A 27,343-nucleotide genomic window follows, 5' to 3' on the forward strand; every position below is an offset into this window, starting at 1 on the left:
CTTGTATTATATGCAATGATGTAGGATTTCTGAAAGCGCAAAGATTAAAGACAAAGATCTCACAGAGATTAAAGGCTTCTCCTTGATTCCTTTAATGTATTTGTCATTGCATCACTACTTACAGCCCTATTATACATGTGCACTTATTTCATTTTATTTCTTTTTTTCTTGAACGGTTCACAGTACCACGACAATGCTGAATTTTATGAACACCTCGTCTAAAAGAGCTCGAGAGATAGAGAGAGAGAGAGAGAGAGAGAAAAACCATGTTCACTTATTTTACAGTACATTATACATAGGGGTGTTTTAGATCGAATCATCATCCTTGTGTATGGTGATGTTTGCTTTGATTTTATTTAGAAGCAAAAAAGAGACCCAAAATTTTTGAGTGTTAAAAAGAATCAAATTATTAATGAAATCATTAGTTATACACTATTGAATAATACACAGCATTGAAATACTCACCATCCAGTTAATTAGGAACACCTGCACATTCATGCATACAGTAAATCTGATTGGCCAATTAAGTGGCAACAGTGCAATGTATAAAAAATCCAGGTGCTTTATTTTAATGTTTACATCAAATGACAGAATGTGGAAAAAACTGATCTCAGTGACAGTCCCATGGTTGGTTGAGCATCTCTGAAACTGATGTCCTGGGATTTTCACAGATAATAATGTCTATATTTTGCACAGAATGCTGGGAAATACAACAGGAAAAAAACCCCCACAACCAGTTGTTGATGAGCGAACAGACTAGCATGGCCAGGCTGGTTTCAGCTAACAAAAAGACTAGATCAATTAAAGTAAACAGTCTTTACACCTGTTGTGAGCACAAAAGCGTCCTAGCATGTACAATACTATCAAATTCATGACTACGGCTTTTAATGTTCAAATCTTTGTCTCTTTTTCGCTTCTCATTTAACATGAATGTACACAGCTAAAACACATCAGGTGATATTTTTACCCAGCAGTGGTCATGTGGCATAAATTTGCAAAATTCCTGTTTGGAAAAATTACAAGGCTAAACATTTGTGACATTACAAAAGCAAAGGAAATAAATATTTCTTCACCAAAAAAAAATGCAATTGATGCTTAACATTCAGCTTTTAAAGTCTTGCTTGTGAAACATAAAGCAGAAAAAAAAATTCCTGTGTATGTAAAAGAGTCCGAAAGTTTTTTTTTTTTTTTTTTGTCTTCTCATGCTTTTGCCCTAAGGCTCAGTCTGTATCAGGGCCATGCTGGAGACACACAGGGGAAACCATGACTGTTGAAAGAGCTATTGGGCTGGATTAGAAGGCAGATGCTTTTCTCAGAGATGTGGGATTTTGGCTGTAGCGTGGACAGCTGAGTGCAGGAGTTTAGCTTGTCTCTAGGAAAATTAACATATGTAAATTGTTCAGTCTTTTTCCATTAGCCAAAAGGGACTTGCTGCAGTAGGGGGTCCATCTTAATGCATTTAATGATCCTGATTTTTCTCTGCAACTCCGTTTCAACACCACAGATGGATAAACCTTCAAAACAAATGATAATTTCCAATACAAGTTACTACATTAAAAGCAAACAGTGACAAAGTGTTCACTTTTTATTTATTTTTGATCAGTGGCCTTTTCAATTTCCACGTCAGTGACACTGTCTTCGTTTTTTTATCCATCAGGAATCAAAGAAGGAAATTGGCTTTAGCACATCTAGACATCACACTTGGTACGGCATCAGTTGTGTTTGAGTATTTTACAGAAGCAGCCTGGAACGAAGACTGCGGCTACAAATTCAGCAGCTGGAGAACAAAGAGGATGGCGATTGAGTGGACGAGGCTGGATGAGCTTCCTGATATAGCGTTGAAGCTACTCGGGTCAGCCAGAGGAGGGTCCTGTGGATCACAGAATGGTAAGAGCTAATAAGCATTTATGATGAAATTTAGATGAGATACACTTATAAAATGTAAACATAATTACTTCTAGCACATAAAAAAAAGGTTTATGATATGTTTTTGCGGGGAATGTGTAAAGCTTCTCATGGTGTGGGCCTACAGAGCCATTAATTATAGCCTGGGTATACATTTATTATAATTGTGTTGCAGTGGTGGAAATCACAATCCACCTGTATTATAGCTATTACACAGTATAATTAGATATTATTATTAGTCTGGTTATTTATTTGATTTGTATAATGTCTACTGGACTCTCATGCCTTCTGTCAGTAGAAAGCTCAGGAAAAAAAAACAACATGATTTTGGTTTTTTAAATGATGAGCCTAATCTGTTTAGCTGGACTGCATTCATAAAATATTATATATATATATATATATATATAATATATATATATATATATATATATATATATATTTATTTATTTTTTTTATTTTTATTTTTAGGTCTGTTGCTGCAAATTATAGGATCTGTATAGAACCCTACAAATGAGTTTCAGAAATGGTCCACACTAAAACCCTTAATCAGCCCAATAATCAAACAAATAAATTGTCATTGTATAGCAATTTAATTCTATCTTTAACATGTAATTGGAAAAATATGAGCATTAATGATATTCATGGTATTTTAACTAACACACTGAATATGAGCTACTTACCACACACACAACATCCAATGTGACATTCACCTTTAGCTTCTGTGCCTAAACAGAGAGACAACAAACAAATATGTAAGACATTCATCTGGTTGTTCTGTTTTAATAAAATACCCATTAGGATTTAAGACAAGTCTTCTTGGTCAGCCTGGTGCTCTATGAAATCTAACATTATTAAAAGAATTCACTCATTGTGGTGTCTCTCACTAATCGATCTGCAGTGTGAGTATACTTATGTTCTGCAGTACAGACTACATTAGGGTGTATGACAGAGCAATATATTACAATACCCACACTCTTTGTGCTTTTATGAAACTTTGCTGTGCTATTCACAATCTTACACACACACACACACACAGATGGAATTGGTGGCATGATAAAGTGATTCCAAAGAGAGTTAAGAAAATAATAAACTTGCTGCAAAACAGAGAGAATGGAAGTAATTTTGGGGACTAGAATTGTGGCAAAACATGATTAATGGTCTTCCTGGAGGTCTATTCTACGGAAAAAAAAAATGTGGCCACTAATAAATCATATTATGACTATTAAAACATTATGATGTATAGCTGTGTGGAAGATATGGCTGTATATCTAAAGCGATCGGATTTGGTTATTAAGATGCTCCAACAGGAATCTTTGGAATGTCTAAAATTCCAAGAGCCACACTGAATTCTGGAGATAATCTGAGCCTCTGTGTGTAAGCGTGTGAAGCTGTCTGTCATGCTGGGCAAAGTTAGATGAAGCAGATAATCAGGGCAGATAGAGGATGCTTGGGTGAGTCAGCATGCTGCTAGTGTTTGAGTACAGTGGTGTGGATGGGTACTTCCTTCTTAAGGCTTTTTCTTGTGTTAATGTGACAGCTAATTAGCCATGACATGACAGCTGTGGTAACTTGATGTATCTCACTTTTATACAAAGGGCTTGCAGCTTGGGTGTGCATGTGTGTGTGTGGGTGTGTGTGTGTGTGTGTTTGTGTGTGTATATATCATTATATTATCATTATGACAGCCCTTAACCATCAGTCAAAAATGAGATGTCATCTCACCAGTGAGTCCTAGCTGAAAAGCAAAAGATCTCATAAGCAAACTTCATCTGTTCAACAAACGATTGGTTCCAATATTGACACAGGCTGTATGTCGCTGTAAGGGGCCACAGCTGGTGTGTGTTTCTGTGTAGATCTCCACAGTGGCATCAATTAGTCGATATCGGAGATTCTGTGTCACTGTTTACATCAAAGGCTTAGATAACCAGTTCCACCCACATAGCTTACATTATATTCATTCATTTGCCTGGTGCTTTTTTCCACAGTGACTTACAAATTAGAACCGTTAGGGTAAAGGGTCTTGTTCTGTGACCTTCAGTTGCAGATTGATGAGGCATGGAATTGAACTCATAACCTTCCAATCAGTAGTACCAAAACTAATGCGCCACTGACTCACTTGCACAAATCAGCATTAGAGCCTCCGGCAACCTGGGGTGAAATGTTCAAAAATTCTGTGATACTAATGTTAAGCCATTACCAAATGTAAATTTAAAAAGCATACATTCCAAAGTGGAATTTGTTTATGAATGAGTAAATCAATCATTAACAAAGGCATACAATTCCAATTTACCACCTGGGAAGAACTGTGTAAGCAGAACAATTGGCAGTAATTAGGGTGTAATTAATAAACCAGGTCAACCTAAGCACAGGCATCTAAGACTTTTGTGGAAAGTCCTTGCTGTATATCTTTTTTCTAACCCATAACTTCTAATATAGAAATAGGTTTTTTTCTTCACTCTTCTGAAAAGGCTTTTAGAGTGTAACTTTAGAGTGTAACAGTGTGCATTTAGCAATAGAGCCAAAAGAGCATAAATGATGTTCAACACTGATGTTGGACAAAATACCTTGACGTTTTCCCTGACCTCTTCCTAATCCAAAAAAATTCACAAGTTTCTGTCATAGTAAGAAGATCATGCAAATAGGTTGATTATATAATAATTAATTACAAAATGTGCATCATGACTTTAGGACATTAGGACACATATTCTGGCTTTTCTATTTTCAAGTTTCCAGTCACAGTCCATTAATAAATTCAATACATTTTACCTGGAGGTTTCCACAGAAGCTGTAGAGGTGGTGACCATTGCTGGGGTCCATATCATTTGTAAATGTTGGGTCATCCAATCTATTAATTGTCCTCTCCTGTCCTCTATGAGCAGTGCTGGAATGGCCAGTTGGTTGGATAGGAGGTTGAGGCTGCCACACACCAACATCTGTACCATTCCCAAATGCCTGGATAGCATTACCTACACAGATACATCAATGAAAATTGAAATGCTGTTCACATAGCTAACTTTCGAATTACATTCATCACTGTTTGTTTTGTGTTGAGCTAATATTAATAGGTATGGTCCACTCTATTTTGTGCCAGAGCCGATAAGCTGATAAAGATCCCCCAGTTCATAGGAGGATCCAGACAAGAGTATTATTGCTTAAACATACAGGCCTCAGGAGGGTGGTGTAATTTTTGGATGATAAAACGAAGCCTCATTATAACAAAGTGTCTGCCGTTAAAACGAATGAATTATTTTAACCACCTTGAAAGGTCACTATTCTTTTTTTTTTTTTTTATCAGTCTAAGAGGATAAAAGACGTTCTGACATGTTTCAATGTCTGCATGAGCAAACATGCCATATTCGAGTGTAATGGGTTAGAGGGATGTCTTACTTCAGAGAATGGAACTTTTCTTTGGTTCACTCCAGCATTATTGCCACCCTTCAAATGAATGGGCAAAAATGATTGCATAAAAATATCAGTAACAATTCTCAATGTTAAAATTTAAATAATCACTCATTATATGTGCTATTTCTGAGATTTCTGAGAGATCTTAGCTAATCACACATTTTTTTGAGCTCATGTATGTAGAAAAGGGTGTTAAACTGCCCTGACTGGAAAGAGCTGGCTGGTGGCCGAGAACTGGCTGGTGACCAAACTGGAGAGAATCCAAAATATCTAAAATATAATAAAAGTTGATTAAATATAAACTAAAGAGTGCCAATAATTCTGGACTTAACTTTATTTAAAGGTACAGCACCATAACATAAAGGCACTTAGTTCCATTGTGCTGCCTCATCGTTGCTTATGGCCTGTTCTGTAAATATAATGTCTGCCTCTTGGCACAATGCTTCACTGATCTGTATCTGCACATTCTGGTCCTTGGCACTGAACTTAAATTACTTTATGAGAAAAGTTATAGTGTAATTTCAGGTTTATAAGAGAAACTTGCACTATATTGTGAATATATCAGACTTATTTATTTTTCTCGTTCAAATGTATTTCTGTTCTCTGACATATGCTTTGCATTTTCCCTTTAAACAGAAAGAAAGACAATGTAATTACCATAGCTGTATCATAGGTGACATATGTTGTGTATTAGTATTGTGGGTTGTAAAATCAAGTAAAATAAAATAGCATTTGTTTTACAGGTTACTGCCCCACAAAATTAAACACTACATACTTAATTACATAGATTATAGTCTGCATTATACACTTATCAGTCATAACATTAAAAGCACCTGCATAGTCTTATGTAGGTTTGACTTGTGCTAGCTACAGTTCTGATTCATCAAGGCATGAACTCAACAAGACCTCTGAAGGAGTTCTGTGGTACAGTATCTGTCAATCAATGCAAATCATGTAAGGCTTGAGGTGGGAAATCCATGGATCATAGATTATTTTGTCCAGGACACCCCACAGATTGAAATTTGGGAGTTTAGACCAGGTCAACACCATGAACACTGTCTAAATCATTAAAAAAAAATTCTGGCTGTTGAATTACTATTAGGGAATACCTTTTGCCATAAACTTGATATGTAACAATGCTTAAGTAGGTAGTGCATATCTGCATAATATCGGTAAGTTGGGCTGTTCAAGTTTCGGTTTAGCGTGACTGCAGGAAAACACCGCCGCCTGCGGAAATGGCGGATTACAGGGTCAACCGGCAGCATTAACAAGTGTCCCAAATCATCCAAGGCAATGGGAGCATTTTATATTATGTTATATATATTATATTATTTATAAGTTTTACAAATTGGAGTTTGTGTGGGATGGAAATACCACAGTGATGCACGAGCACGCGAAAAGAATACACACTGACATACTAACACATTTTAATAGCATTTGTCTATTACAACAGTAACTTACCTTTCTCAAACATGATTTACTGCAGCTTTACTACGTTCCAATGCTTGTTTTAAATGTTTGTATATTTAATTTATGCATAAATCCTTTAATTATGATACAAAAATAAATTCAATGTTCTAGATGCTTATATATTCACAAATGAACAAAATGTCTGTGTATTTTTTTTTTTAACAAAAAATGTCAAACAATGTTGTATTTTATTTTATATTGATTATTTTAAGCATGTTTGTCAACTTGCATTCTACAAAATACAATATAAATGTTGATTAATACAAATTGCTTCACCTTGCATACTCATACTGCTTTTTATTTTATTATTATTTTTTTTTTTACAGAAAGAAACAACCCAGCATGAGTGAATTTGTTCCAAGAAGAAATCCCTCATGCACCCCTTAACAAGCAGCCACTATAAGATTTAAAATGTCTAAATTAAAGACAGTTAAACTCAATATGTTTTTGCATTTTTTAAGGACACTTTTATACACAAATACCCTGAATTAGGGTTTTATATAGTTATAATAAGCAAAACATTGAAACATGTATTTTGTATCCAATTAATCAAAACAATAAAATATATTGTCAGATTAATCCATTACCAAAATAATTGTTTGTTGCAGCCCTAGTACTAACAACTGTACACAAGAAAAACCCAACAGGACCTGCTTGGAGATGATCTGCACTAGTTGTCTAGCTATCATAATTTAGCTCTCATCAAAGTCTTTAGATCCTTTTGCTTGCCAATTTTTCCTGCCTTCAACATATCAACTAAGTCAACTAACTGTTTACTTGCTGTCTAATATATCATACCCCTTGGCAGGTACCATTGTAATGAGATAATCAATGTTATTTACTTTACCTCTCATTGTTTAGATGTAATGGCTAATGAGTGCATGCACAGTACAAGATTTAAGCTGCACTAGTGTTATACAAGCCTATATCAATCTGTCTCTAACTGCATTTTCAATTAATGTCATAATATAAAGTGTAACATTCTGCATTGACGTTGCTGTCCTTCCCACCAGTGCCTCACAAAGACATATCCTTCTTCCCATCTCCTCACTGTCGATCTCCCCACACCCACTCGATCTAAATGGATGCTTCTGAATAAGCTGCTGACAAAATAATGCCAGTTTTCCACTTCCCTCCAGCTCAGACACCCAAATAATGCTTTATTGCCTTTCTCTCTCAAGGCCTCCCTGTAGCTGTCTCACTTAAGGGTGATTTGTCTGTCTACCTTCTGTCTGACTGCCTCTGACAAGCATGCCATGTTCACGCAGTGCTCACAGATTTGATTTACAGGTATGTTTAATGAATAATCACAATGAAGCAACAAAGCAGCATTTGGCATGACTTGTCTTACTGGAAGACTCTTGTCAATCATTATTGTGTAGTACAACCATCGGCATGAACTGTCAGACACCAAGTAAGCTGCCAGTCAAACAGGATCAGACATGTAGGAGCATACTAATGTGAGGAATTAATAAGAACAGGGGGACTCACGGAGACAGCGGTTGTTAGTGAAGAATTCGGAGAACTTGTCACATTCTGGCTTGCTATTGCCGGTATTGGTGCAGTCACACCAGGGAGACACACTGATGCTTGAGCGCAGGTAATTCGGCGTCATCACTGTCCCTGTGTCGAGTTAGAGACTTTTTAATTTCTTTACATAGCATTCACTTATTTTATTGACTCGAAACATCAAGTATTCCTTGACTACATTATCAGACTCGAAGTACGCCAAAGGTTTGTCCACATTGGTTGTACTTTCACATTCACACAATTAATTCAGACTTAAATAATCACATGTTGACTGAAGTTTTATAGTATTTCGGGCAAATTCCCTTAATTATGTTCTCTACAGCAACTATGAACTAATGTCATGTATATTGCACTAGATATTCTTTAAATGCAAAACACTATCTGGCATGGTCTAAATGTTCTCATTGGTTTTAATTTAGAGTGTGTGAGTTTTTCAACATCATCCATCATGGCTGGTTAGAGGTGGATGTTGATGATGTTTTGTTTTGTATATCATAAACGTGTAACAATGTGCAGTATTTTCTAGATCACCAATATTCACAGTGGTTAGGTCACATAAACGTATTAAAAACATGATTAGCACTTTGTAACTGTCAGAAATAAAGCTGTAATTTAAGATATTTTAAATAGGGAAAGTTTTCAGGATGGGGCTGATTGTGCATTGGGCATATTTTTGACTTATCATCATAAAGTGAGAGAGAAGCATAAAGGCTGTTCTGATATTTAATTTAATGTTCAACATTACATATTAACAGATAAAAATTATCAATGAGACAGTCTTTAATAAAAAATAAATACAAAACTGTTAATTTACTGTTGTAGAAAAGGAAAATACCTTTCCTGGCTCTTTTGGACATGCTATAACCTAATACCCTATTGCGTTTTACTGCAATCCTTGAGATTGCTGTATTAGGTGAGATGATTCCTCTTTGTTTTTGACTTACCTATAAGACCAGAGTAAGCCAGTAGACAATCAGCATAGCTCTCCTTTAGGCAGCCAGATATCGAACGAGCCTCCGGCTGGCAGTTGGTAAAGAAATCAGCCAGACGAGACCTGTAACGCAGCAGGAATAAATAAAAATCCACTGTGAATCAGATCACCTCACAGGCTATGAAAAACATAGTATGAGCCATCATTTCCTAGACTCTCACATCATCAGGTAAGATAAAGGCTTTTTAAAAAAGTGCTGATTCATCTTTACTCTTAATGACATTAGCAGCTGCCTAAAAGCTCCTAAAGCTGACTCATGGCTCACCTGCAAATGTAGTTGGTCTTGCAGGAGGCTTGCAGGGACAGACAATTGGGCTTGTCCTTGTCCTCATAGGAACATGCTGGCACGATGGTTTGGCGTCTGCGCTCTGAGCACGCTGAGTGTTCTCCAGATGGACACGAACAAAACAGCATACCATAGCTGTGCTTGGCCGGCACCTTGTCGAAAAACTGGCGCAGGGCTTTGTGACACTTGCGCTTGTTGCACACCTCAGTGGTGGAAACCCTACTGGTGCATGGGCTGATGTAAGCCGAGCGGTATTTCTTACATGTGTCGTTCAAGTTGCAGGCCTTTGCTGCATTCAGACAGTTGTTGTCCTTGCTAAAAGCTGCCTCACCTACACAGACAGAAAGGGGAATAGCAAAGGAGTGATGTTCATTTTCTGTCAAATGTCAGAGTTTGTGAATGTCTACATGAGTAAGCAAGTGCATGATTAAATCATGTTAATGTAAATATATGTGCATATAAACATAAGCAATGAAGTAACTGACATTTAATTAATTTGGCAGAATTGTTTTGTCTAATTCACAAGTGTTAGGCTTCAGTCCTCAAGGGCCGCTGCAATGCATAGCATTCTGCCTCATTTAAAATCTTATTCAACTCATAAGATAATTAATGAAGCCTGCGCAAGATATGGGAAAAACACGAATCTCTGTAAAACTGCATCTTTTAGGGACCTCAGTCTGATATTCTTGGTCTGCTGGGACTGTAAACATATGGCCACTTTAATTACTGCTACCCCCCTTCTTAAATAGGGTTTCGAGCCAGGCTGATAGATTCTTTAACCATACTGTGTTTCTGAATCTACTTAGCCGTTTTCCTCCACCTTGTCTAATATACTGGAACAATATTATGTGGTATAAAGTTAAAATAGACTGCTATATTTTGTTTGGAGAACTTTGTGGGTACAAAATATGTAGAAATACACAAAATAAGAATTTCACATGCAAAATATTTGTGAAAATTAGTCTGTAAAATAGGGTTTAAACAATTAATTAAAAGAACACTACAATATGAAAGAAAATGGGTTTAAAAATCCCTTAACCTTTAAAAACTATTCAACTTTTTTTCCCCAGTAGTTTCCAGACCTACAGTATATACATTTACAGACATACAGAATAAAATGCTAAATTTCCCTAGATATTTGATATTTGAATTTATTTAATATAAATTCTGTTGTTTTTTTTTTACATTTTCCCCCAATTTTTTGATAAATAAAATTATTAATCATTTAGACTATGTAAGTACAAATATCATGCAGTCCTACTTCAAATATTTGGTATCAAAAAAATATATATTGTTATTACATTTTTTGCATCGAATTACAGTGGTGGGGGGGGAGGGGGGAGTGGTGGCTCCAGCGGTTAAGGCGCTGGGTTGCCGATCGGAAGGTCTGGGGTTCAAGCCCCGGTATCGCCAAGCTGCCACTCTTGGGCCCTTGAGCAAGGCCCTTAACCCTCTATGCTCCGGGGGTCCCTTACGAGGGAAATATCAAGGTCCGTGACGTCGGAGTGACGTGGGGCCGCCTTCCCGTGGGCTCACCACCTGCAGGAGGGACCGTAAGGGACGGTGCTGAGAGGATTGGGCAGCAGTCGAAGGCGAGGGCCTGCTTAGACTGCTGCCCCCGCGACCCGAATTACGGATAAGCGGGAGAAAATGAATGAAAAGGATGAATGAATGAATTACAGTGGTCCCCCAGAACTTGCAGAGGTTACATTCTAAGATGTCCCCACGAGTTCTAAAAATCCGCAAATGTTTGGAGGCCCCTATGGTACCTTAGTGAATTCATCTAGACATTGTCACTTTAATACAATAATGTGTTTAACATTTTTTATGAAATTTGTTAGTGAATACAGAGTTTAAAATGTTATTCCTAACGTTCCTGAACATTCGGGCCTGCTGCGGATTCCCGTGAATTTTAAGATAATCTGCAACTTGCTGTTAGTTAGGTTTCAAATGAGATCCTGCAAATTTTCCAAGCCACTTGTTCAAAACCACGAATTATCGGCGGTTGACTGTATACTCTTTCTAGAATGTATTTGCCCCACCTCCAAAACACAGTGTTTGCTTTGGTGTCAAACATGCAAACATTCTGCAGACTCCTACATTTTAATTTCTTTATGTGTTATAAAGAGATGGTTATCTGCATTGTGTATGCAATGATTTCTCTTCTAAACTCTTGATCTCAGCTCAAACATTTACAACCAAAACATAATGAGCTGCACTAATGGTCTAATAGTTGGTGCAGCGCTGAGCAGTTAGTATACACACAGCTAATGCGTATCTGTGTAAGACTTGGCAAGCATTTGGTTATATCGTTGCACGCTAATGTGTGTGTGTGTGTGTGTGTGTGTGTGTGTGTGTGAGTGTGTGTTTGCATGTTTCCTAAAAAGACTGCTTCTAAATAGTATAATTTTTTTTGTGCCTCATGTGAGTCTTTTGTCTCTTCCCCACGGGAAGTCTTATGCCTTCATGTCTGTAGAGGAGAAAAAAAAACTGATGAGGCGTGGTGGATTTCCACAAAGCTCCTTGTGAAAATGTCTATTTTAAAAGCGTTATGCAAATAAAACTGAATAGTAGGGAACCTCTACTCTAAGGTGCTGAACACAACATAATCGCAATGGGCAAATTAGCAGTGAGAAATGCTACACCATTGAAAAACAACTCTTTTTAAACTCCTGGCTGCTTCATTTATCTTGTTATTGTGTGCTACTTGCTGTTTTGGAAATCACACCCTCTACCTACTACTTCGAACTATTTGAAAATGAAGTTGTTCTGCTCTTACAGTGTTCATCCTGCAGTATATGCAGAATTTAGTACAATTAGTTTCCATGCAGGCTCACATCTGCTCTTCACTTTGCTTTTATTATTGTGTACTTTCAGTAGGAGGAGGAAATGCAGCTGCTCTGTGCTTTTAAGTCTCTTTATTAGCTTCACTTATTTCATTTCACAAAACTCCTGCAGTGAAAACTATGTAACAGTGTTTTATGCATTATGGAGTTAAACATGATTCAATATGAATGCATAAGAGTATTAAAAGAATGGTATAAATTAGTTGATTAACTTCGTATTTCAAACATTTATGTGAGACAGGAAGACGATGGGATGACGTGGTGGCGCAGTGGCTAGAGTTGCCCTCTAATAGCATCGGATACCCTGTTTTATGAGTTTTTCCCTAGGGTTTTTTCCCTGGGTTTCGGGTGTATTCTCAGGTTAACTGAATACATAGCAGTACATAATGGAGACTAAATGTGTGAATGAGGGCATAAATGCATGTTTACACTCATCCAGGGTATATTCCCACCTTGATATAAGTGTTCCTGCGATAGGCTACAGATTCCCCATGATTCCATCTCTACTAGGGTGTGTTTAGAAATGAATGAATGAGTCAATAAGAAACTCATGTCCTTAAAATTGACAGAATATTTGGTCCAGAAATGTTAAGAGCAGAGTTTGAGTAGCAGCAGCAGCTCATTTCATTCCTGCTCAGGATTCTATATTATAAAATCTTAGAGAGGCATTTCTCCTGGATATTTTCGCTCTTCTATCTTTCATCGTCAGTGTAGAGAGCATTGGACAGAGTATCTGGCTATGACTCACTCAGAAAACACCACTCCAATATAAAATAAGCCATGCATATCTCTTTCTGTGTGTGTGTTTTGGCACAGTGTTGGTGCAGCGTCTGGCCGGCTGGCTGGCTTTCAGGCTGTGTGCTCTGGTTGCCGATGCTCTATAATAGATAGATTAAATGTAGATTTAAAATAAGTGGAGGCAGAAAGTGCTGATGGAGGGCACCTAAAGCTCTTCTGAGTGGCACTTAATAGTGTCAGTGCCACACTTGAATAAAAACACCCACTGCTGCAGCAAATCAAATCATACAAGAACTCAACCTTCATAATAGAACTAATACTGTCTCTTCTCCTCTCTTTCACTTCTTATCTGCTCTCTCTTCCTATCACCATCATCCTGCTCTCTCCAGCAAAATGCTTTTCATTCTTTTTCTTTCCTTTTATATTTCATCACACACTCATCTATTACTCTACTTATTCATTATTCGTTGTTCTTACACATACACATGTTCTGAGGAAAGAATTAGAGTGACTGATTTAAATTTGCTGGCAAGTCTTCATGTTATGGGATGCATTCACTTATCTTTTCATGCTTTAATGAAGAGGCTTCATTAGTTAAACAGCATTGTGTGCTCTGTGCAAATGCTCATTCCAATAAACAACTGCCTTGGGACATTTAATGGACCTCTTTGAGGAAATCCTGCCTTTGGTTAGCTTTGCACAATTTATATTGAGGAACAGTCTATTGATTTATTGATGCTTTTCTTTGGCTTACTTTTACCGGTAATTAACCTGTAAAGTGGATCAATTTGCAATTGGATTTACCCAATAAGATACTGGAGACTTTTTAGCAGAGGTGGCAAAAGTACACACATCCTTTAATCAAGTAAAAGTACAAATACTCATGGTTTAAAATAATCTGGTAAAAGTTAAAGTACTGACTACACTTCTTTTCTAAAGTAAAAGTAAAGATGTTTGGGCTTTGACGTGTACTTAAATAAAATGTCAAATTTTAGTGTCATGCTGGTAACTGGATGTCACATCATATTAATATTAGGGCTGTCAATTGATTAAAATATTTAATCGTGATGCATCATGATTGTCATGAGTTAACTCACGATTAATCGCAACTTAATCAAACATTTTTATTTGTTCTAAATGTCCCATAAATAAATACATTTTAAGTTTGTAATACTTATATCAACATGGGCATGGACAAATATGGATGCTTTATGAAATTGTATGTGTATTATTATTGAAACTAAACTCAACATAGAGCATAAAGACAAAATATTTTTGTAAATTTTTTAAAGTATCTGTGGTGTTTTAAATTATGCAAATAATCAGGACAACAAACAGAACAGTTAATTGGGTGCATCACAGCAGATCTTGGGACAAATATACACTTATAAAGAACATCTTATTCATTTGTTATCACCACATTATCTGTGTAAAGCTGCTTTGAGACAATATCCATTATGGAAAGCGTTATACAAATAAAAATGTATGGAATTGAATTGGTCCTGATTTGAGACTTGGCGCATCAATAAAACAAATGTTTACTGATTAGAACGTGAATAAACGTGTGTTGCGCAGAACGTTTTAATTTCCCCTCTTCTATTTATTTATGTTTGTTTTTTTATTTTGATTTAAATTAGTGCCGTTAAAATGTATTTGTGTTAACACGTTATTAATGTGTTCATTTTGACAGCCCTAATTAATATATTAATACAAAATAATTTTACATTTTGTTAGCTAATGAATGTATTCAGGTTGAACATCCACAATATAGAACACGCAGAGAAAAGATGATGATGATCAGGAATGTCTCTGTTCTCAGTCATGTTTACATCGCTGATGTTATCTATACTCCGCTGACTCTTGCCTGCTTATTGTTAGCTTTGTAGGCAAGTCTGTGGTGTGTGAGGGCCAGGAAATTATACACCAGTGGTAGATTGTAAAAGGCACGCAAAGACAGGAAATAGGTTGATGGGCTGAAAATGGCCTGCAGTGAGAAGAAAAATATTGATCATGTCACCAAATAGATTCAAACTAAAGTAACAAGCCTGTTTTAAAAATGTGAGAAGTAGAAAGTAAAGATATTTGTGTATAAAATTTAATGAGTGAAAGTAAAAAGTCAATAAAAAATGTACCTAACAATATACTTCTTCTTCTTCTTCTTCTTTCGGCTGCTTCTATTAGTGGTCGCCACAGCGAATCATCCGTCTCCATACCCCCCCTGTCCTCTACATCTGCCTCTTTCACCCCAACTACCTGCATGTATTCCCTTACCACATCCATAAACCTCCTCCTTGGTTTTCTTCTTTTCCTCCTGCCTGGTGCCTCTGGACATGTCCAAACCATCTCAATCTCGCTTCCCTCACCTTGTCTCCAAAACGTCCTACATACGCTGTCCCTCTAATAAACTTATTTCTAATCCTGTCCATCCTCATCACTCTCAACGAAAACCTCAACATCTTCAGCTCTGCTACCTCCAGCTCCACCTCCTGTCTTTTACTCAATGCCACTGTACAACATCGCAGGTTTTACCACAGTCCTATAAACTTTCCCTTTCACTCTTACAGATACCCTTCTATCACAAATCACTCCTGTCACTCTTCTTCACCCACTCCACCCTGCCTGCACTTTCATGATAACTCATGGAACATGTGCAGTAAAAAAAACCCTGAAGTCTAACAGTTTCATACTGGAGATATTCTGGCATGTATCACTGATCTTATAATATTGTTGGTCACCAATACCCATTTAAACACTGTGTCCTACTGGTGAGTGCAATGTCAATGTCTACAGTTTGTGCGTGTCGGAACGGCATTTTACAGACTCCTCTGCTATCTTACAGATGCAGCAGCTGATTTATTATTTATTTTTGTCATTCACAATAAAACCCAGTACGTTAAAGCAATATACAAACATCAGCTCAAACCACATCAAGACCACGTGTGTGATTTAAAAAGCATCAGATATATTTCTGGTTCAATTATCAGAAAAATCAATGTTTAATAAGCTTATTATGTCATTTTCTGCTTGAACACAGGCTGCTGCCATTTTTGTACTCATAGGGCAATGCTTTTAATCTCCATGCATTAGTATTGAACCACTGTTTATTAATCAGCAAGAAATGAAGCCAACACTGGACCATTATGAAATATAGTGACACTACAGTCTAATCCTTTCCAAATGGCACTTTTCCAGGTTTGTACTCATTCCAGCTAGATTATGTACGAGAAATGTGCAGAATCAGATATTGAACACACTTATAAGCTTATTATTCCAGATACTTGCAATGCAAACATTTCAATTCCAGGAGGTATGGTGTGTTTTGATTTGAGTTTTAAATATTCTGCATATGAGTGAGTCTGAGAGATCAGAAACATATACACCAGAGAAACTAGTGTATGATAAGCCCTCCAAACTTTCTACTGTCACACAATTGTCTCAAGAGACATAATTACAGTGGATTTCATACATTTCTTTCTCTCTTTTTGTGTGTATCGCACACACACATGCACGCTGTGAGGAATCAGTTCTCTGGCTAAGGCCATCGGTTGAAGCCATCAAAATAAGAGAGATTCTTTGATGATTTGTCAGCTCTCTTTCCGGGCTTTATTCTTAATGACATCTGTGTGATAGCCTCACTTACACACTGCACAAAGAAAGTCTATTCACTTCCTGCTCACTAATCCGATGAACTGTATGTAAGTATGCATTTCATTTTAATATGGTACTGTATTAGGTCCCTTTGACAAATAAACTGTAATAATAATAATAATAATAATAATAATAATGTGGATCTTAATTTTTACTTCAAGAGATTTTTTTTTACTTTAATATAAGTAAATTAAGATCTATCTATCTATCTATCTATCTATCTATCTATCTATCTATCTATCTATCTGTCTGTCTGTCTGTCTGTCTGTCTGTCTGTCTGTCTGTCTGTCTGTCTGTCTGTCTGTCTATCTATCTATCTATCTATCTATCTATCTATCTATCTATCTATCTATCTATCTATCTATCTATCTAGTGATATTAATAATTTTATATACAAAGTATACAGATTAATCAATTTATTGTAAAGGCCTATTGGTGTTCCTTATCTTGACCCAGTGACCTTGTGTCTGAGTAAGAAAAACAATTCCTGTATATGTATTTGTTCAAACTTTCCAGCTTCAGTAAAATTTTGTATTGATAATCATATTGATTATTCTATATGATAACAGTTAAATGAAGTTTAACCTAGGCTTACACTATATGATGAATGATATCTGCATGATTTAATCTCTAAGTGCTATGACGCTGCACAAGTAACTCTCGACTATACAAATGTCAACGTTAAAGTTAAATGTCAGTTGAGTCTCTGTTTTCCACAAAAACAGATAGCACTCAGCTCCAGTGATATCTGCAATGTGGTAAAACGTCCAAGAAAATGAGTCATTCGAAAATATGGACACAGGTGGTTTGAGAAACAAGCTGTCAGAAATAACCCGATATTTGAAAACATATGGTCATGATTCGCAAAGCCGGTTGGTGGAACATAGGGGTCTTTCTTAACATGTTTGACAAGTTGAAAAAGAGAAAATTAGGATGTGTTGGATTTCTTTAAATTGTAATCTATTTATTATAATTATAAGCCTAAATGTTCTGTAACCCAAATCAATCTGTTATGGGCTCCAGGATTTTTTATTTCAGTGGAAACATTTCAGAGCCTCTGAAATGCCATGCTGCTGATAAAAAGTTAGTGACTGCCTGCAACTGATAATAAAACAGGCTACACTTGACTTTCTATGAATATGGGATCATGACACAGCTCATAATACACAATGTCCAATTAAATTTTCTGTCAAAAGTGTGTGTATCCTGTATGAAATTTGTGCCAGCACCTTAATCGTTTTATGAGCTGCTGGTTTTTATGAGCTAGAAGTCAATGACTTTAACAGCATTCTCACCTGGATGCACTCAGTAATGCTGCGAGAACAATTCTCCTGTTTATGATGGATACATCATCGCCATGCTGGTGTGCAATGTCAATTCTTTGTAGTGCGAACTGCTACAGAAAATGATGTTAAATACGGTTAGCCCATATTTACGCCATATTACTTACAGCCCCATTGTGATCCATGCTAATGACTGATAACTAATCATTCCCATTAATCTGTCGGAGGATAATGATATTACTATAACTCAATAGAAATTCCAAAGCTGTTCTGTAGAATGCTGTTGGAAATAAATCTTTAACTTTATGCTATAATCTTTGAAATCGTTATTAAATAATTGTGCAGCAGTACTGTAATGAAGGTTGCTTTTTCCTTTTTTCAAGATATGCACTTAAGGAACACATACAGCTGGGAATAAGGAGTACAGTAAGTAAATGTACCTTCAATACTGAACTGGAAATATTACTTAAACATGAGTAATAAAATATTTACAATGGATTTGTATTGTCCATCAACTTTACAAAATGTAGCAGTTATCCTGTCTAGTCAAATGATTTCACACTTCCTTAATGAAGCATCTTTAGTTCAGATCCATCTGACATTTCACTTTGCCATTGCAGTTAATCATAATTTAGCTTGATAATTAATCTACCAATATAAGGAAATAATTACAACAATGCAGGCCAGGATAGACCTTCTAGACCTATTTATTATTATATCTACTTCAAATAGAAGTAAACCTTAAACCTTAAATGTCAAGAATACCTGAAAATATGCTCAGCTGTTTAACCTGTTCTCCAGTATATTTAAAAAAAAGTATATTTTAATTGTATATTGAAATATATAATAAATATTCAGAAATGTAACAATTTAACATTAGAAAAACGATTAGAATGGCGCAAACAAAAAACAGTGGCTTGCAAGATGAAACACCTTGTATAGAGGTCAGAGCTACCAGGAAGTCAGTAGTAACTCCAACACATTTTTACACCATGGTTGGTAGAAAAGCATCTTATAATGCACAACACATCATACCTTACAATGTATGATCTACAATAGCAAAAGATCTCACAAGATTCCACTATTGTCAGCCATGAACAAGAATCGTCAGGCTATCATGAGCACTGTCAACTTCAACTGTCCAGTTTTTACCATGTAATACCAGAAGGAAAGTTAACAGAAATTAAATTTTTCCCCATTTATCATGTTTGATATTTGAACATGGGGGAGTGGTGGCTCCAGCGGTTAAGGCGCTGGGTTACCGATCGGAAGGTCCGGGGTTCAAGCCCCGGTATCGCCAAGCTGCCACTCTTGGGCCCTTGAGCAAGGCCCTTAACCCTCTATGCTCCAGGGGACCCTTACGAGAAAAATAAATCAAGGACCGTGACTTCGGGGCGACGTGGGGCCGTCGCCCCGTTGCCCCTCACCACCGTCGCCCCTCACCACCGTCGCCCCGTCGCCCCTCACCACCTGCAGGAGGGACCGTAAGGGACCGGTGCTGAGAGGATTGGGCAGCAGTCGAAGGCGGGGGTCTTGACAGCCCGATCCCTGGACACGGAGAAGTGTCTGGGGAATCTGCTTAGACTGCTGCCCCCGCGACCCGAATTACGGATAAGCGGGAGAAGATGAAATGAAATGAAATGATATTTGAACATTAACAGAAGCTCTTGTTCTACACCTGAATTATTTTAGGCATTGTGCTTCAACCACATGGTCTGACTGAATAAATGTTCAGGGGAACCAGTGTTTCTATTAAAGTGAGTGTACATACAGTAGGGTGAAAAAATACATACTTTATATTTGTAAATCTGTTTACAAAAATTTTCTGAATAAATATTCCTATTTAAAAATAAACATCTATATCTTTGGATTATGTTATACTAGATATTCCTATCTTTAACAAGTGTCTTTCAGAGTCTCTACATAAAGTCAACATTTTGATGAATATGTAGCATCACCTCTAGTGTGTGAACTTAACACACTGTTTGATACTCTCATCAGTAGGCTGAGGGATGGGGATTTCATAACAGTATTGTTTTATATATATACTATACTAAACACCAGCCAGTGTGCAAGTGGGAAAGAGAGCAGAAGACTAGCAGTTAAACATTAAACATAGAGTTGCATTTTTATTTGTGCGCAAAAATGACTGCGCTTTTGTTTACATTTCAATTCCTCATTGTTTCCTTTTTCTTTTGATTACATGCTGCTGATGAATGAATACTTGGTATTCATACATAGTTCATGCAGCAGTGTCAATATCAATGCTGCGAAATCAGGCAGAAGCGAAGTGCACTTCCGAACAACTGCTGACAGGGCTGTATTTCAAACTTTAAAAAGGCTCTCCCTTGTATAGCCTGGTTGAGACTCATGCCAATAACCGATAATAAATTAAATGGATTTTTCCTTCAAGCAATCTGCCAATTAAACAGAATATTATGTTAGATATGTGATTTAGACCAAGCTAAATATTTAAAACAGTGACAGAATTGAATGTCTGGAGTACTGGGCCATGGCTTTAGAAGGAAGTGTTAATAAAATTTAATCTTACTCAAAACATAATCATATCCAGGATTTCATTAGAGTCACATCAATAGCGTTTTTAATATAAAAAAAGGAAATTAAAAGACTTTCAACTCAATATTTATAATTATTCAGCCTAACAATCCTTCAGCTTTATTCAATAGATCTTTAATAATCCCCACATTTTCACTCTAATTATATGCTCATGCCATTTAAAGTCTGTCCATTTCCCTACATCCGACCAAAAGGCCCACTCACACACTTTAACTGCAGGGACCCACACACAGCGTTCAACTCTCTTCGCATGTTTCTGGAGAAAAGACATGGAGATGCTCTGGACTTTTAACTTCTAGAAAAAAAAAGGTTTTGGGGGCTTTGGTACTGAATTATTCAGAAAAACTGTGTACCTTCAGATGTTTTATTAAGAGAAGACTTTGCACAACACTGCCTTCTAGATTTGTAATTTCCCCCCTTTAAATCTAATTTACTATACTATCGTCCTTTTTTTTGTTTTATTTTTAAATTTTGTTTAGACTATTTTACAACATATATATATATATATATATATATATATATATATATATATATATATATATATATATATATATATATATATATAAAATGGAAAATGTATATTAATTTGTATATTAATCATATAGTAATATGTTCAAGATTTCCTCCTCATATCAATATTCTGCTGAATGCTCGTATGTAAACGATACTGTGCCCCATAGCAGAATTCCAATAATTGTATAATTTGATTGTCTCATCAGAAATGCAAAAGTGCATCCACAATGCCAAATTAAATTCTGACGTATAAGTCTGAGTGGCCTCACAGTAAAGATTCATTTCAAAGTCTGCACAACTAAAATTGCATTACTTTTCATTAATCAGATTACTTTCTACATTCACCTCGATTGTCAGATGTTCCTGCCTTATTAACATCTCATAAAGAAAAAAGAAATATGGTGCAATGAAAGTCCAAGTTTCTCACTTCACCTTTAGAAAGGTAGCATAGCATAACATTGTAAAAAAAAATGTTTTGTTTTTCAAAACATTTTCTACAATTCAGGGTTATAAAGGCATAATTCTTAAATAATACAGAGAAAACAAATGACATTTTGTATCTAGTAAATTATTGGCAAGCTTGCAGAATAAGCAGAAACATGAGGAAATACATTAACAAGGCTTGTCATGAGATCTATTACCATTTCAGTGGCTAAGAATATTCAATCAGTCATGTCAATGTCCAACTGTACACTACTTCTTTCTCCAGCACAAGGCTTTATTTAGACTAGTAGTTTTTGTAGCTGTGTTTTGGTCAGGGTGGGCTACTATTTGAGCTAGATTACATTTGTTATTAATCATCCAGATTATTATAATTTTTTGTCCATGTATCTGTTTACATGCAAAGCTAGAGGCGGATGTAGACCGTTTAACTCTGAATGTCCTAAAACTAAAAGAAGTTACGCTGAAATATCACTGGCTTACTAACAGCCCACCTCTGTACCCGTGCGCTTTAACATAGCCCAGATGTGTTTGACATCATTCAGCAATTTTCTGAAGAGTTGCTTTTAAAGCTCTTCTCCTCCCTTAAAATGATCACAGCACAAAAAGCCATTTATTCAGGTGCACAGTGAGAAACTGCATCTGCCTGTGTATCTGAAACTAAATGAGCACCATTTCAGTTTTATGATATGCAACTGTTCATTCATGTGTCTCATTCTGCATTTGTTTTTTCCTTTTTTTTTGCTCTCTGTTTGTCTCTCCCTTTCTGCTCAGGTAGAATCCCGTTGCAGAATGATTGCTCTCTCAAGGCCATCTCCTGTGCTGGTTTATAAGTTAGAGGCATGTTTTAATTCAAACACATCCTTGTGAATTTATTTTAATGGGTATTAGTCTGCATGTCACACGCTGCTTGGTTTGGATAAATGGTGTAATAAACCCATTTGAAGAAAGGCCTGAGTCACACCGAGGCTCCTTACAGGCCATTGAGCAACCAGTGCAGACATGCCTTCTTTTCCTTTTGTCCTCATCCATGGCAATTGAGACAAACAAATAGTATAATGGTGTACAATATAATAACACCATAGAAACTATAATCGCTATAACTGTCATTAGCTGGGCAACCCACCAACAACTATTATCCATTTCATGTCACACATAAGAGACTTTGCCCCTGGATCCTAGACACTATTCTCTGGGAAATTAAAGCTTGTTTTTCTCTTTCTTTTCGGCAGATTTATTTCCCCCATTTAGTTACTACAGGGGATTTTTTACTAAAGCCTAATGCTGACAAAAGCCTTGTGGACTTGGCGGAGGTGGTGTCATATCAAAGAGTCGAAAGCTGCAATACAACCCTGACTGTGAGAGCAGCTCCCTAACAGCACTACAGGTCCAATGGTATCTGATAGTACTTTCTAAAACAAGCCTGGATTACATTTTTATTAGCAGAGAGATAATCTCCATCACAATTTATCTTTACGATGTCTTCGGTGAATTTGTAAGGAAGACAGGCTTGTTAGGGTTTGGTCTGTGATGGTATGTAAGTTAAGTGTCTTGCTCAGCAATAAGCTGATTGTTAATGCAGCTATTTGTATTGATCGTGTGGTATTCCTCAAAGGGAGTGTAAAGGCTTGGTAAAGACATTTACTAAAATAATAGCGTTTTTTTTTTTTTTTCTCATTAGATCCTCTTACAGTAGCGATTAAAGAAGACATTTCTGTTGATAACTTTTTTTTAAAAAGAGTCGGTGAAAGCAGATACTCTGATGACTACATCGCTTTTTAGTTTGGTTTCATGTTTCCTCTAAAGATGTGCTGTATTGACCCATGTTACAACTTACTTTAATATCAAGGGCTATACAGTGAGGGCTGAAACTATAATTAAAATGCTTTCATTCTGCATTGTTAACTAATTTAATACAACAATTTTTCATTGGAAATTATATTATCACAACAACTTTAGCAAAAATGTGAATCTGTTTCCATGCGTTTCAGAGTTTCTTAGTATTTTGCTTAAATGACAGTGTACACTCGAGCTGGCATGGTCTCAACAAGATTGTACAAAACCTTGTGATCCATTTTTAGATTCAATTCATTTAATCTGAAAAAACAAGTGAATGAGAGAAATCGGACCACAACACGGTCAATATTACATAGTTGATACATTTTAAAAAGTGAGCTAGAATCAGTGCAGTATCTCCTGGATTTTAAATGCATTCTCAGACTTGTGGACTCAGTGTATGATACTATAGTAAGTTATACAGAGGAGCTGAAAGGATGTGTGGGATTAGGATCAGTCATCAATTATGTTTCTCAAACCCATTTACTCTCAGGTGGATAGAAAGAATCAGATATAAAAGAGGCATGAATTCCTCTTACTAGTAAAACAGGCTGCAGACATTTACAACTTTTTTTTGGAATCTGTTTTACCTCTAATATTGTCAATAAATAATCTTGGCTGCATATTTCAGTTACACACTGAAGCTTTACATCTTGTGCCTCCTGTCGTGAGAGACTCAGGATAAAAATCAGTCTGCTATCGCCATTAAGAAATGGACTCTTGTTACAGACATGTGGTGGCAGTTAAAAAAATCGTGCCTGCTCCTGCATGGGACAGCTGTGAACAAATAGTGAAGGATGCCATGACCAGCCAAAACCACTGCATCCCTTTATGGTAGTTTATTAATTCACCGAAACTCTGCCGGACTTCAGAGACGAATGGATGTGTGATTGGATTTGGCTCCAGTTTAATGTATCTGTGCAACTCTTCCAAATATGGAGATAATTCTGCTAAGTGCAGTCCGCTCGCTCAGACTGAAAAACTCACATGATTTAATGCACCTGCAGCGCACTGAGACACACAGGCAGAATGATGTGAACATTACTGAGGCATAAAAACACCTCAATCTCGCTGCTTTGTTATTTATTTTCCACTAGTGGGCAAAAAGTAATTACATGAGTTGTAGAGGTCCGACCATTCGGAACAATGTTTCCTACCTCCTTCATTGGTTTGTAGCTTGTATTCATCTACTCCGAAACGACTGATGGTTTTGGGAAATGAGCATTCTTGTAATTTGAGAAATCTGATGAGTGTGGATTGATTGCTAGACTTGTTTTTTTATGCCCATTGAACAGAAGCTATGAACATAAGTTTATGCATTGTAATCCCTCTAGAATGAGTCTTAAACTTCTTCTTATTAAAAATCCTTAATCTCATTCATAATCAAACCATACATGATTTTGACCTGAAACGACTCTACGGAATGAGCAATAATAGCAGCGATGAACATGTGGAGGATTTAAACGTTCACAAAGCAGGACGATGCTTAGTACATGATATGATGCACAAAATTCCTGTAGACCCATTTGTTAAGGTTTAGCTGGGGTTAAACAGCACCACCTGCAGTGCATTACTTTCCTCTCACATCCAAGTTCACCATAGCATTTAGTATTACAGTCAACCATAAATCACAAGGATAAATAACCTGTTATCCCTATTAAGCATTTCCACTTTTTTGAAAACAAACGTCAATTCAGTTTTTATAGCAGATTTACCATAGATTTAGTAATGTGAAACACTGGTAGTGATAAATTGTAGTTTGCCATTATAATAGCACGAGAAACAGAAAATCAATGCCAACGGAGCACATTCATATAACCTAACAAGGGTGAACAGGCCCAGCATAAACCATAGCCATATTCAGACTTCTCGGTTGGGATAATGTTTTGTATTTCAGCAGGCTATGTGATAACCACAGCATGCTTGCCTGATATGATGGGAGCCAGGCGGAATATGTCAGACAGACGGCTGTTCACTGGCTCGTATGGAGAGTCCTCCAGCAAATCATTGCCTGGAAAATGAGAACAAACAACTCAATTATCACACTAGAAAACAACACCAGGAGACGTGCCAGGAGGCTGCAAGGCGCAGTTGCAAAGCATTACATACATGAACACAGCTTGCAGAATCATTACCCCAATTTAGATGGAAATGTGCTGCTCTAGAGTTATATTCTCATTTACCAATGCTCCTTTAATCAAAAGTTTTCCAACTCAAGGTCAAAATGTAGATTACTCCCAGAGTCCCTGCAGAGTGCTCGTGCCAAGCATGATATGTTTAACAGCAAACACGTTTCATCAATTTCAAGCCATTTTTACGCACCCTGTAAACTGTGATAGACGCTCCAAAAGATGCGCAGGCACTTCTTCTCTTTCTTCATTCCTCTCTTACATTTGCAGTTATACAGAGAGCTCTGTCTCATGGACTCCATGGCATTCCTGCACTCATCCTGTGCCTCGGGCTCGCTTAGTGCGCTGAAGTTCCCCCCTGTACCCGCCAAACACTGCCTCATTGTGCGGAAAGCAGAGCTGCAGCCATACCGGCCAAGACACTGCTCATGAGCCCGGACACAATCCAGCCGGGACGCCCGAGTCTGCACCAGCTCAGCTCCTAACGACACGTGGAGGACGTCTGCAGAAAACACGATTTGTCTTGTATCGGAATCCAAGAAATATAAAGAAGAAAATATGCCTGGAAACCACATTCTATTTATGTATTTCAAACTGCAAGTGATTACTACACTTCTGAGTATAATGCATGATATATACTGCATAGAAATATAGCATAGAAAATTCTGTACAGGTTGTATTTATTTTTAACAAATAAATAAATAAATACACAAATAAACATCCTAATCTAAACTACATATCTATGATTAAAAAAAAAAAACATGTTATCCGAATAACAAAATTCCAGCAGAATCATAGAAACAGGTATCACTTGTTCAGGTCCTCTCCACTGTAAGTGTGTTAATGGACTTCACGACCGAACCTGTGGACACATGCAATTTCAACTTACCCAGAAGAGGAAACAATATCCAAAAAGTTAAGAATGTCATCGTGGCTTTTATTTGAGTCCTTTTTCAACAGCAGAGCAACTTTGTTAAAACCTGCGGGCTTCCCAGATAAATCCTCTGCGCGCCGATTGCGCACCGCACCAGAAACAGTGGCCACACATTGCGCAGCTGTACATCCAAATGTGACACTCCGATCTGATCTTGATATCGTATTGGGACACAACCACAAACAAACACAATCACGTCCGCGGATGTTAGAAACCAAACCGATCCAGTGGGAAGTGCAGACACCCGTGCGTAAAGGACATTCCTAGTTTCTATTCTACAATGTCGAGTGAAATGTCCTGAGCAAAAGCCTCGAGCAAAGTGTTTTTGTTATGACAGCAGAAAGGTTCATGTCGGTCTCTGTTTGTTTCTAAGCGTGTGGTTTGGTGTTTGGTGTTTGGAGAGCGGAGACACTGACTCTGTGCGCACGGAGTATCAGTGCCTGTTCATCTCGCCTCACTTTTTCGACTACTGTCTGTCCTGACGCGCTACTTGTACTTGTGACCAATTCTCTATACTAGACGCAGTATTATTCCCAGTGTTCAGCTTGTGAACCCCGAGCAGGTGCAGTTCCAGCCCTCTCCAGTGTCCCACAGGGGCTCAGAGGCACTGCTCACTCACTGCTTCACTTAAAGTGACTCCAAACATGGACGCGCCGCTGCGACTAAAAAGATCGACGTCATCTTCACGGACCCTGCACTGGGATTGGCTACTGTTTGGAGCACTTTCACTCTGCTGCCCTTCCTGCTCAATAATCCTGGACTAACTGGACCAAGCTAACTTGGATTTTCGTTATGGTTAGCTCTGGGAAAGAGA

At 37.1% G+C, this 27,343-nt stretch overlaps 1 protein-coding gene across 1 annotated transcript; it reads right to left on the reverse strand.

Moving 5' to 3' along the window:
• Window positions 1–68: 68 nt before the first annotated feature.
• On the reverse strand, window positions 69–27,295 carry gfra1b (gdnf family receptor alpha 1b). Its single transcript, XM_083557325.1, has 9 exons — window positions 26,485–27,295; window positions 25,789–26,097; window positions 25,394–25,477; window positions 9,564–9,915; window positions 9,252–9,361; window positions 8,269–8,400; window positions 4,672–4,871; window positions 2,586–2,630; window positions 69–1,870 (listed from the first exon to the last, which is right to left on the reverse strand). The coding sequence occupies exons 1-9, from the start codon at window positions 26,522–26,524 to the stop codon at window positions 1,763–1,765; spliced, it is 1,380 nt and encodes a 459-aa protein (XP_083413451.1). The 5' UTR covers window positions 26,525–27,295; the 3' UTR covers window positions 69–1,762.
• Window positions 27,296–27,343: the final 48 nt, after the last annotated feature.

Source organism: Silurus aristotelis (genome assembly GCF_946808225.1).
Source record: "Silurus aristotelis genome assembly, chromosome: 12".
NCBI classification, from domain to species: domain Eukaryota; kingdom Metazoa; phylum Chordata; class Actinopteri; order Siluriformes; family Siluridae; genus Silurus; species Silurus aristotelis.